General features: G+C 42.3%; 1 protein-coding gene across 1 annotated transcript in view; it reads left to right on the top strand.

The window, feature by feature from the left end:
• LOC124409082 overlaps window positions 1-13,005 on the top strand; it is a 121,422-nt gene that overhangs the window by 83,847 nt on the left and 24,570 nt on the right. Inside the window, exons 12-19 of the mRNA XM_046886474.1 lie at window positions 5,446-5,661; window positions 7,158-7,504; window positions 8,931-9,510; window positions 9,605-10,020; window positions 10,116-10,245; window positions 10,345-10,809; window positions 10,931-11,104; window positions 11,702-11,842. Coding sequence (XP_046742430.1) covers window positions 5,446-5,661; window positions 7,158-7,504; window positions 8,931-9,510; window positions 9,605-10,020; window positions 10,116-10,245; window positions 10,345-10,809; window positions 10,931-11,104; window positions 11,702-11,842 — 2,469 coding nt within the window. The remainder of the gene's footprint in view (window positions 1-5,445; window positions 5,662-7,157; window positions 7,505-8,930; window positions 9,511-9,604; window positions 10,021-10,115; window positions 10,246-10,344; window positions 10,810-10,930; window positions 11,105-11,701; window positions 11,843-13,005) is intronic.

Here is a 13,005-nt window from a genome sequence, read left to right as displayed (position 1 = left end):
AATGCGGCGAGCTTTCGGATCTTGTGTCAACGAGTATTTTGCTTTCATTATTTAACAAATTTCATTCTGCCCGAATGTCACCTGTCGGTGAATGGTGACAGAGAAAATTGTTGAAGTTGCAAATGAACGCGAAGCGAAACAATTCTCCGATCGATTTTAGACCGTTTTGCTTGTGAGTCTAATCCTAAGGTCAACGTATAAGTGCATTGCAATTATGTAGTAACAGATCGTGTAAAATGTGAAACGGTGCGTGAACGATTCCCAGAATTCACATAATTTCGACAGTAAAACATTTTATTATTTTCTACGGCAATTTTCAGATACGGTTATACCTGGAAATCCTGTATAGTTGAATAAGTATATGTAGACCTAGAAACGTATTATTCTACCGCGGGGAAATAGGAATAAGTGTTAAAAATTTAACGACGTAGTGTAACCGTCCGAAGTTTATGACATTCTGGTAATTTCCGTTGAAAATGAAGTAGTAGGTACAAGAAGTTTTCAATAGAAAAAGGTACCGACACTATCTGCGCAGATCGCGTTAAGTTTTTAATAAATTAATAACACGGGATCAGATCTCCTATGCAGATAACAATCCACGACGGTGCTGGAATAGTTGCACAGCTGTTCATTGTAGATCAGCTCCTCATACATATTCCATTATACCGTCAAGGTACAGAAACAGATAGATCGAAGCGTGACGTAGAACTGGATTCTAGCTGAGCAACTCTTACACTAATCAATTTACACCTCGAAGCGTGATTAGATTGATATTAGAACTGGATCGTGAGTATCTGCGACGGCAGTCGGTAGCCTAATAAACATGTCTCGAGTAAATGGGGACCGATAGGTAGCTAATCGTAAGCAGGAATTGGCAGCCGGGGCTTCGCAAGCCTTCGAACTTTGTGCCGTCCACCAGGCGTCAAGAACGTATCACAGGTTACTATCTATAGCTATGTATATCGCGTTATGAACCCGAGGACAGGCTACTGATCGCGGTTCGGTCAGGTTAGGTTCGGTTCACTCGCGGTGCCCTCGTCACCAGAGCTGCCACGAGTATCTGTTACTCCAAGGCGTTCCAGCTGTTTGCCCGACTCGAGAATATAGTCCGGCCTCGTTGCGCAGCTACACGAAATATTTTAGATATCTTCATGAAGTTGCGGATCTGATGCATGCAGGAATTTTTTGCCACTGGGTTGGTCTGCAGGCATCCAATACGTCGATCCTGCGAAACGGGGGACCCAGTTTCAAAGGACTGATCGTATGGTGTGTAGATTTTTGAACGAACCTTCCAACAGCCACAAGGCAAGTCAGTCTTGATTCTTAGCATCTTTACTATTCCTCGAATGATTGAGTATCGTTTACGGTGCAGGTGCCTCGTTAAAACAGAGTCAAACTAGTCCAGGCTTCACGAGTCTTCGCGATCAGGAAACAAGCCGTGCTCTGCCATCTTGTATCTCTAATTGTTTTCATTAGAGTAGTTAGGTATTTGTTGATGACCGGGAGTGCTTCTCGCCTTGGGTCTAATTTTAAGAAATTATTCCAGAGTATTCATACACTGACGTACGTATGTACAGTGTATGCAGCGCGTCGTCTTACGTAAGATTAAAATTTACACCGAGTAAATTATGTGTGTGTATAGCTAAGCGTTTTTTCAAATCCAAACTGACGAGCGAGTGCCGCGTGCGATGCGGGTACGCATATGTACATATGGATGTAGGTACCTTGCACACTTTGCGGGATAAGGATTAAATTTCAGATAATTAGTTGTAAGGCTTCGCACGCGACGTCCGCCTTTCTGCGCGTGTGTCCGTTTTCACCTACGTGATACTGCACGCTGTCTTATTTTTTTCCCCCTCTGTCTCTGTCGATGCAGGTCTAAGCGTTATGGTATTAACGATTTTCCTCGGTTCGACGTAATTCGATAGCCGTACCCACCTGCCTACCTGCCTACCTGACTACCTTATACCTGGGTCTTATTGAATTCGTTTACTGCCCGGTTAGCTATCAAATACGATAAACGTGAACCACGTCTCATGCAAGCTTGCATGACATATTATGTACCGATACTTCTTCTCCGTCGTCTGCTTTATTACTAAGTATACCTACTTATCTATTTTATACTTACGTCCACAGCACGTATAAAATTAACTTGTATGATAATATTGCCATGCAATAAATGAAATAAATTAATTTTCATGAATATTAAGGTGTATCTTAAGCTCATGAATAACGCGTGCATCCACTTTCTTTCGCCGCCTTATAAGTCGGCACAAATTTTTGCTCCCCCCTCCGCTCCCCTGTGAACAAGCTATGAAATATTTCAATGACCAGATTTCTCCTTTCTCCCTCCAACGATATCGTACGATCTTCAAATTTCCGCTGACTCCGGTCCCGCCTCATTTCTATTTCCGCATCTTTCTCTCGAACGACTTATACTGGACAACCTTGAGGTATTATTTCGAGCCTTGGGGACCCAGAGGAACTCGGACAAACCGTCGCCTCGTGCGTAAGGCGGGATGGAAAGAACGCATTTATCCAAAAATACTGCAGTCCTCGACGGAGTCGCGATCGCTTCTCGAAGACACGTGCGTCGCGTCGTCGTTCGTGGCGATCCGCGTCCCCCTCCGTTTCATCTCCCGGGTACTCGGTGTCTCGTCTTCATCCATGGACAGTATCGGTCCGACCGTTCGTTCGCATCTACGGAGCCAGTGACCTTTCGAACCGATCCGAACGTTACCGAAGTGGACCGAGTCCAACCCGGGTTCTGCACTTTTTGTGCGTGAGAGAGTTTGTGGATCTGCAACAGGGTGCGTGATTACGGATGCGTGACGAGGTCGGCACCGCGCCGCCAACGCACCATGGTTTTTGCTATCTTGTTTCGTATTTGCGCAAGAAACCAACGCCTGTGGCCATCGTGCGATTGGAAACAATATAATTGATGATTAGCCACGCAGTCAGTTGTCTCCTTTGACAAGTATGTACCCATACATACATTATACTCATCGCGTTAGGTACTTAGCATTGATTCACGAGGTAGGCAGTATTCACTTAATCTCCGTTCATACTGTTCCTAAATTGGCTATTCGATGATGGAGGACGCTCTCAGACGTACTTCTGAACGAGATGTTTATTACAGCTGAGGGGGAAATTGACTTAATTCAATATCCACTTGAAAAATCTTTCAAGTATAAATTTACTCCGCGTCTCAAATATTTACAGTCAGTTGGCTGGTATGCCTTGTCATAATTGTGCAAGGAATGAGAATCAAGTGTCAATCTGCGATTTTTAGTTCATTTCCTAGCTTCAATAGTCAGGCATTTTAACCTTTGAGTATGATCTTCACTGGTAACTCTGCAAGGATTCTGTAAAAGATGTTCATTTTGGAATCTTATATGCATATTATATACTTGGGTGATCGCAGCGTTGGTTCACTGAACAAAATAGCTAAGAATACGTTATAGGAAAATTTGTTTTTAAGACTGACGTATCCTTATTTAAAAATAGGACTGTGGCCACGTACATGCAAAGAAATGTCCGGTGAGCCTGATTTCCGATATGCTTTGCTTATTTTTTCCTCATTCCGTGTGCGCGCGTGATTTATACAGTGAAATTTCCGTTTCAAGAAGTATAATAACGACGCGTACAAACGGGTGATGCAGAAAATTCTGCTCTAACTTAAGAATTTTGCTGCTACGAGAAAGAAATTATACGAGCACGCGACGTAAAATGAATAATTGTTAGAAAGTTGTGCAGGCACGTTAAATCCTGCCATCAATTCATTCAAGTTTAATATTTGAAATAATATTGTAATTTGTCGGGTGAGTTGCAATGGCGATCGCACCAGACGTGACCTCGAAGGCGTCATTGCAGTTCAAATTCTTACCTGCTCTTCGGGGACCTGCAGGTGAGGATTATCGTCACGGGAGGTCTGACCATGTATCTTTAATCCACGAGGTGCTCGGACATCTGACGAAGGGTCTCTAAGTATTGACGTGTTTAGAAGAAACGACTTCTAATTGTCTCCGAGAACCTAGAATTTCACGATACAACAGCTGTAAATTTCTTCTGCAAATTTCACCAGCGGGTCTTATTGTATTTTAATAAAACACACGCATGCATGCATGCATTGATCATGCCAGCAGCGTTAAGGTCTAGTGCACATTAGTTGTTGCTCAACTTGCGCATGCATGTGCAAATTTTTGCGCGCTGAAACGTGGCGGCAATCTCATGTACTCGGACGTAATTAATCTTTGCGCTTTGTCATAAAAATTCATACGCTTGCAGGAAAAAAACTCTTTATTTCTTCAGTTATATTACGTACGTTGAAATATACTTTGTCGACGTATATAAAGTTTTATAAAGTTTTATCCAACGCCTGATATTATGTATTGTTGTTTCGCATACTGTAGCGCTTTCTCGCAGGTGTTTCAAACCCCTAGATTTTATGGCCATTCTCATCTTTTCTGCTTACTGTCAGAAATAATAATAAGAAGACTCATCCGCACCAACGGCTTTAATTAGTTCTAATCATTTGGCCCGTAATGCTTACAATTGGACATTCTGTAGATACATGTACGGTATTGTAATACCCTAGCAGGTATAAGGATAAGTACCAGACTTCCCTGAATGCCAAAAACGACTTTTATACCTACACAGTCTATACATATTAGTCCCACGAAAAGAGTTATTGCTCGACGCTGGTCGGTTATTCATCCGCAATTGACCAATGGCAAAATTTGTAACAACCAGGCGGGAAGGCAGAGGGGGTAGATGGGCGAGTTCCCTGTCCAGGTCGCATTCAATCTGAGCAAGGGCTAGGGTTTTAAATACCAGCCAACCGGGTTCGGTGTCACTTCGTCTCGGAAATTACACAGTCAGACACTCATGCGAGCCGACAACGATGAAGTTTCACAAGTTCGACAACGCTCACAATCGATCGGTACGGAAATTCAAGTAACTCTATAGTATTGTACGACGTCCCTTCCGCTATAGTCTTCCAGAAAGTGAAATTTTCGATACAAATTGCACGAATCATCGTGAATGATTATAGTGATATCAAGAACCATGTTCTTTAAATTTTGTGGATTGAATTGTCACACTTTTGGACAGAAAGCCGAGACAATCTGAAAAACGTTTTTTTTTATTCCGATCTTATTCGCTGAACGAAAGTCGTTATCGGAGTTACATCATTGACAGTAATGTCGCAAGTTTAGTGCCAACGCAAGTGACGTTCTGCGGTTTTTTGTGGAAACAAATGAAATAACTTGAGAATACCGTTTTCCCTATAATACAGCGCGTTGTTTCCCATCAGTTTCGGTAGGTTTCGAACGCCTTCATGAAAGGTTCGACTTGGTTCACCAGTGTTTGCTGGTTTCGGTCGAGTTCATCTCGTAGTGATAAAATGACCTTGAATTTAACCCTGAGGTGTTTTTGTCCTTACAGAGTCCCGTGTCTTGTCGCTGCAGCAGTGATAGCGACGAGGAGCCGGTCACGAAACAACCGCGCCTGAGTCGTCGGCAATCACGTGAGTCGCGAAGCTCCTCGAGAAGATCATCGCGGTCAACTTTTCTACGGAAGAGCAGATTGTCAGGTGGGGACGTATCTGACAGCGACGCGCTTTCCGATAACAAGCTAACCGACGATGGGTCATACTTCGAGGTAAATTGTCACTTTTATTATTGTAGAATTTTCGCAGCGAAATTTCATCATTCGAGGGTATAAATTAGCGGCGTGAAATAATTTTTATTGACGGGACAACGCATCTATGTTGAGAAAATATTGGCGTCAAATCTACAAAAAAAACCTGCTCTTGCAACGCTTTTTAACACAAGTTTTATTATTTGTGTAGTCTTGGAAACGGCACGAGGTATGATGACGTAATATTAAAATGGCGTATGAATAAGAACTGGTCGCGGTGAATCGGCAACCGCAAAACCAGCGGGAATTATCTCGCGGATAACGTTGAAGTACGTGCGGAAATGAATGTAGCCGTGCTGCTAGGTCACATTACGCATATATCTACTCGATGCTCACGTTCTGTAAATGCCGCTTCTTTTTCACTATCTAATTAAAGTTCGTTATTGCCGCGTCATCGTTCATATTGTATTTGGTTTTGTACGCGTCGAGTTCATTTTTAAAGAATAGTCAGAGGTCACTATATATATAAACGTTGCCATTTTGACGAGATGCTTTATTCGATCATCACGTTTGTATATGTTTTGCCGGCAAAAATTTTGTCAATTCACCGTGAAATTTTTCACTGCTGAGTGCCGGACAAAGGACTTCCATTATATGCAAATATAAATTCACTGCGCGTTGAAGCGCGAACTGCTATATACAGGATGACTTAAGATTATGCAGTTTGCAAGTGTCACCTGATTGGCCGTTTTCGAACGGCTATAATTTGCAAACGACAAATTTCATATAAGAAACGAAAACACGTTTCAGTCGCAGATTTTTACGGGGTAAATAGGCCCGAGTCACCCTGTATATTTGCGAATTTCAGTTATTGCAAGCGCTTGCCGACAGGTAAAACCGTGCATGTTATATCGCAAATTTGCTGAATGACGATGCCGCGTGTTACAAGTAAGTGTGTATGCAAATTTTCGCTGATAAATTCGGTAATCCGGTATACGTGATGAAATTTTCCAATCAATTTTGATGTACTCGTAGTGAAGCGGCTTCGTTAATGCCATGCTATTGCCGAACTTCTTCCGCTACGTCGACAGTCGATTCGGCAATCGTTGGCCTCCGCTGGACCGGTATATTGTATTCTTTCGCGACGGGAATACCGGTGTCTAAAAAGCACAATGCCATTTTATTCCTGCATGCAAGCGTGTCGCGTTACGTTTGTCATACATTTTCCGCTCCTCTGTTTTTCTCCTCTATAGCCGTATATCCCATGTAACAAGCGATTCGATACATGTTCAGGTGCCGTTGCAGCCACGCCACGCTGATACGCGTTCGCTTCTTCTTCTCTCTCCCTCGCTGTTTTCACTTCGTTTTTTTTTCTTTCTTTCTTTCTTTCTTTTTTTTTTCGACCTTCTGGATCTACGTCCACATTCAGGTTGTAAGCTCTCGCCCCATACCGACGTGTCGGAAAAAGTAAATGCAATCTACGAAAGATGCTTATACCGTCGTTCTTTGGACTGCAGGATGAGCTGTATCAGCTCTGTGTAATGGACACGAGGCCGACGGTCGATTATCCTGAAGATTTGGATATCATTCGCGGGCGTGCTGTTTCGGTGGAATTAGGAGACCGCGGCGACGAAGGTGACATCGAGGAAAGTGGTGCCAGTGAAGAAGAACGAGACGATATGCCTCCGACTCCCGTTGTCGCTCCCACGTCGGTGAATCCGATTCGCGATCTGTGCGATGAGGTGGATGGCGCCAGACGCATCGTCAACGGTGTCAACGTCTCATCTTCGCAGATTCCAATGAGCATGGAAGATGATAGCCCAAGACGTCGCCGAGCCATGGCCGAGTCGGCATTTTTCAATACGTAAGTATCACTATAGACGTTGGAATCGAATATACACTTGGTGATAATTAGCTCACCACGCGAAGACGACTCTTTCAAGTTTTGCTGTAAATCGTGTTTGAGTCTTACCGATAGTTTGAATCTCTTTAAAAAAATTTCATTATAGGAAATTGTGTCATATTTCGAAACGAATTATGAGATCTAAAATTGCGGGAATAAAAAATTTCCAGGTATAATTTTACACGACGATACAACGGAAATAGATGCTGACTAATGAGCCCTCGAACCTGAGCATTTTATCCATTCCCGGCGATTACGAAAGTTAACCTAGTGTGCAGATAAGGCCGAATTGATGTTTGTAGTGTTATTGGGGCCAAGTTTTAAGTGCAGAGGTACAGATGGTAGGGAAAATACCTCCGACTGTCGCCTACAGAATTATCTGTAACGAGTCATATATACTGGCAAGATAAGAGTGTTTAGTTGTGCGCCATGTTCCATTCGCACAAATATCTTGATCGTTGGTAGCCGCAGGTCTATACTTAGATCTGGACGCACATAATTTTCCACCTTCGACCGAATAGTATCCGAGTTTGTGTACCGCTTATATTTGTTCAAACTCGTGATTTCTGGAAATGTTGTAACACGGTCGGAGTTTTATTTTTTCTAATATCGAACCGGAAGTGAGTGATGAATATTCTGTTTTATTCCTTGCATTATGTTTCACTAAAGAATAATTTGTGGGTGTGCTCGAAGCAATGCAAGATTCTTAAATGAGTTTGAAACTTTCCACGTTTTTCGTCTATTTGGAAAAAATACTCGAATTCGTGATCAAACTGCTTTTCACTTGTGGAATATTTGAATAATTCGTGGCATGTTGATATTACGGGAGACATGTTGATTGGGAATAGTTTTAGTCTTAATCTTTTTTATCCTCTATCCGGTATCCGTAACGGTAGTTTATCGCTTATCTTGACTGAAAAGTGGGAGAAGGAACCTCGACGTATTTGAACACGTGAACAAATAGACTTTTGCCAAAAGGAAAAAAAAAAACATCAAAAAGTTCATATAAATGATCTCCGGATGGCCTTAGTCGACATGCTAATTATATGACAACGTGCAGAACCAAGTTATATCGATATTTTAAATTGCTTATATGTTTTGCTAACGCTACCGGCAACGAAACTCAAAACCAGACATCTATTAGTCAACTTTCGATCATGCCCCACGGAGCAAGTCGCACAAACTACGAGGTGCGAATAATAATCATTTTCTTCGTAAAAAGCGATGCGCTTTTATTATTAACATTACGTTTCTGTGAGAGAACAGTGAATTATCCTTAAGAATTATTCGTGGAAAGAATGCCAAGCTTATTGATTGATATAACAAAGTGACCTTCGCTTCGACGTCGTGCAAAGTTATAAATAACAATCGTTTGATCAATTTCCAGGTCCGATAGGAAATCGAAGAACTGCGCTACCTTCTACTTCAAGCACTTGGACACCGACTCGGAGGCCGACTGCCGTGCCGCTGACAACCAGTCACCGGTGGCTGATGATTCTTCGGAGGAGGAGTGGACCTACACGCCTCAGCCGCGGTCAACGGAGCAACATCTCACCTCGGAGCAAAGGAAGACCAACGTCGTTGTTCGTCTGGATTTCGGAGAGGAGGCCCGTGTGGAGGAGAGAACTATGATTCGCGCTATGTCGAACGATGTGAACGGGAACGCGACGTTCTGCAACGGAGATCAGGCCCACTTTGAAGAAGACGACGAACTGGGAAAGGACAGCGAGGACGATATGATAAACAACAAAGAGTGCATCAGAAGACTGGTCAGCCAGGCTGAGGACCTCGTCAGAGAGGATATGTCGCCTGACGGAAAGCCGGGCAAAGGTACGAGGATCTTTCCTCCGCTGATGTTCAATCAGCAAGGACTGAACATGGCTAGCACTCGCGCCAAGTATGCCCGCATCAAGGAGTGGCTCAAGCTCAACGTCATTCTGCCGAACGAGGAAAAGTCCATGTGTCAGGTGAGACACGAATCTTGATTTTCCGCGGCGGGACATTCTTCGATAATTTTTACAGAAGACTTATTCATTCGCTTTTGTAACTCCTCACTTTCAGGCGCTGGACAGCTGCGATGCTAGTGGCGAATGCACGACGGGAGAATCGGACGTTGACAAGCAATCGCAATCATCGGAGGATCTGCAGAGCAGCGTGGCAACCTATCGCCAATTTGTTGGCAGTCTGGATTGCGTATCGCACTCCGTTTCGCAGGAGGTTGTAACCGACTATGACAAAACTCCTGTCAACGATAAGCAACACTTGCTAACGGACTCGAGCACGCCGAAGGTTGTCATGCGTACAAAAAGAAAATCCAATGGCCCGCGACCCTGGAGTGTTTCTTGCATATCCCAGATTGGTAATGGCGGAAAGCTCGAGGGGAGCAAGGATCAGATCTCACAATTTTCTATCTCTGAATCAGCTCTGCATCAGCTTGTCGCGTCGCCGCCGATGAAATCTGTTTCTTTGGATGCTAGGTGAGGGTTTTTTCGTGGTTTTTATCATCTTAAAAACTTAATTTCCTTGCTAGTTGTATATCAGATTCCTAAAGTTGCGATATCTTTCATTCCAGTGGTTCGAGCGCTGCGTTTAATAATTCGTCATCAACGCTGCTGGAAGAAACGATGATTGGTTTAGACGGAAGTGCGACCAAGAATAGTTCCTTACGTAGGAAAAAGATCAAGCTGCGCAAAAAGCATTTGGTAAGAAATGAAAATCTTGGCGCTTTTTTAGGTACCAAATCTCGGGCCCCTGAGAAAACCATAATTACTTATCGGCGAAATTACACGATCTTTCAACAGGGTCGCAAAAGTGAATCCGGTTCGGACAGCGTGAACGTGAACCATCATTCAGCGGGAAGTGATGGATGTTCAAACCAGCAGCGTTCTTCACGTAAAACTAGCGCGATTCGTGGAGCTCGTGTTGTTGCGCGTGATGGCTATGGCCGCGCAACAACTCTCGTCAAGTCTGGTTCGTTTTCGGGTTCAACAGCTCGTCAGCAATTGTCATTAGAAAGAAGTACGGTCAGCGATCCGGCCCCACCAGGTGGATCCAGTTATCACAGGAGAGACGAGTCGACTTCGGAGACTGAGGACGAACCTTGCCCGGCCGCCAGGTTACCGATTTCTGCATTCAAGGGTAACCTCATAGACACTGTACTCTTCAGTACCGATTTGAGTATTCCGCAAATAAACGTCGACAGCGATGTAGAAAAGAACAGCTTCAGCAACAACTCGTTCTCGGAACAGGCTTGGGATAACTATCAGGTAAGTCGGATGACTCTGACGGGTGCGATTGCTTGTGCGAACGGTTTCCTCGTGTTTTTCGATAGCTCTATACTCGAAGATGAAGATGAAAATGCTTAACATTAGTGAAACTTATTTTCAGGAAAAGTACATGAGCGAGCCTTACAGCGAGGCGCCTGACTCCGAAGCAGCCCGTCGTCTTCTCGAATTCGGCGATGACTACAGAAACTTTCTTGACAGTCAATCCGATTGCGCTTCGAGCTTAAGTGCACGTAGAGAAGTCTCACCGCCATTGCCGAGGAAACGCAAGCAGCATGTACGTCTCTTCTTATTGATTCTTCTAGATCAGATATCAATATTTTTTCTGTGATGTTGTTAACTGTGAATGCATAATTACGTTGGTACATACGTATTCTCGACTGATTGTTTTATTTGCATAATACATATAAATATGTTGTACAATTGAAAATTGGTACAGATCTTACATATATTTATAATATCTATATACATATATACCTATATATATATATATATATATTTACACTTACTAGCTATAATGGGTATATTTTACTCACTGAAATACGGCAATAAAATTTTACACACACATTGGTTGTCTGTTTGGTGCCATACCTCAGTACTTATATTTATCAGACATTCCATTTAGTCTGTCATGATAATCACAAGCTCAATTTAGCTTCATTAGGAACGTTTGTCGAGGAACGATTCATCCGTGTCCCAGTCACGGTTACCAATCGTATTTTCTCGAGAAATTCGTTACGTAATCGTTGGTATGGCAGAAACCGATTCAACCACAACGTGTACAATTTAATTACCAAATAATTGATAAAAAATTAATGTCGTGAATTTACACACCAACAGTGAAACAAAAAACATTTTTCTTTTACTCTTACAGGGACTCGGAGTAACGACTGAGGATAGCGACAGCGACATAGAGGATCTTCGTAGTCTGGTTGAAAAATCACAGTCACAGCTTGTTCTTTCTGAAGGGTTACTGTCGCGACCAGCACGAGCCCTTTTGCTCGACGACGACTGCGTACGTATCGTCGTGAATTTATTTACGAATTCTGTACTGCAAAAATTTCTAACATCCATATGGAATTTTCTTCTATCATTGCTTCGCAAAGTTAAAACAGTCGTGGTCAAAGTATGCTCTACGATTTTAACTAGTGCTATTCGTTCCGCTGGTGAAGTACTACTACTGAGAAGCTTTACTCGACGTAGGTAATACAGTCATGTCTTCGGATGATACGAATTCGCTATTAAACGTATTTTTTGGCAATCCGCTGGTATACCTTGGTGGCGATACCAGTGGCTCGCTAAAAAATATCTTAAGTAATACATTATTTTTTAACATTTAATAAACAAACGTTAATCACTAACTGGTAGTAAACCTAATCAAATTTTGAGGAGTAGTTAATTCAGTTTCTATTTTTCACCCGTATGCCTATCTCTATGTGCAAAATGATTAATTTTAAGTACTGACTTTACGACTAAATTTATTTGCTTGATTAGCTGACTTTCATAACCAGTGGCACGCTACGTATTTGACACTAGGCATGGCTTTAAAATAGTTATCAGCAGTTTCTCCAAATGAAACCGTGGTATAAAGACTGATTCTCAAAAGATAATAGAACCATGCACTTTAAACTGCCAGTTCAAGATTGTTCTTCGAAGCTTGGTGTTATACAGTGGAGGATGAAATAAATTTTAACCAACTTCGAAAGAACGTCGGAACAATATCTGTTTATGAATTATTAAGTGTGTTTGAATGTTAAGTTGTTGAAAAAAAAGAAAAAAAAACTGAATACTGAAAATCGAAACCCCGACAAACGTTGGATTATAAGCTTATGTTAATTAGCAAGAAAGTTGCCGAAATTTTGTAGTACTTTCAGTTGCGCTTCATGTAAATGTGCTCATTAGACACTTCGATGACTCGACTAATAACTGTGTCACTATCATCTGCACTAATCCTTTTACCAGTAACTTTTAAGCTTTATTGAAAACTTGCACAAAGTTGCAAATAAAAAATGCAGTCTTTAAGTAATTGAAATACTAACTACTTGGGGCAAGTAACCCTAACGACGTACCGAAATTGAAAGTAGTCCATTTCTTTTACTTCCTGACTGGAATGTTGACCGAAATTTGCATGATTTTATTTCGTCTTTATCATTTCACATGTAATTTGTGATGAACTGT

This window comes from Diprion similis, chromosome 8, assembly GCF_021155765.1.
Source record: "Diprion similis isolate iyDipSimi1 chromosome 8, iyDipSimi1.1, whole genome shotgun sequence".
Lineage (NCBI taxonomy): Eukaryota > Metazoa > Arthropoda > Insecta > Hymenoptera > Diprionidae > Diprion > Diprion similis.
This window is presented reverse-complemented; position numbering and strand designations above follow the sequence as displayed.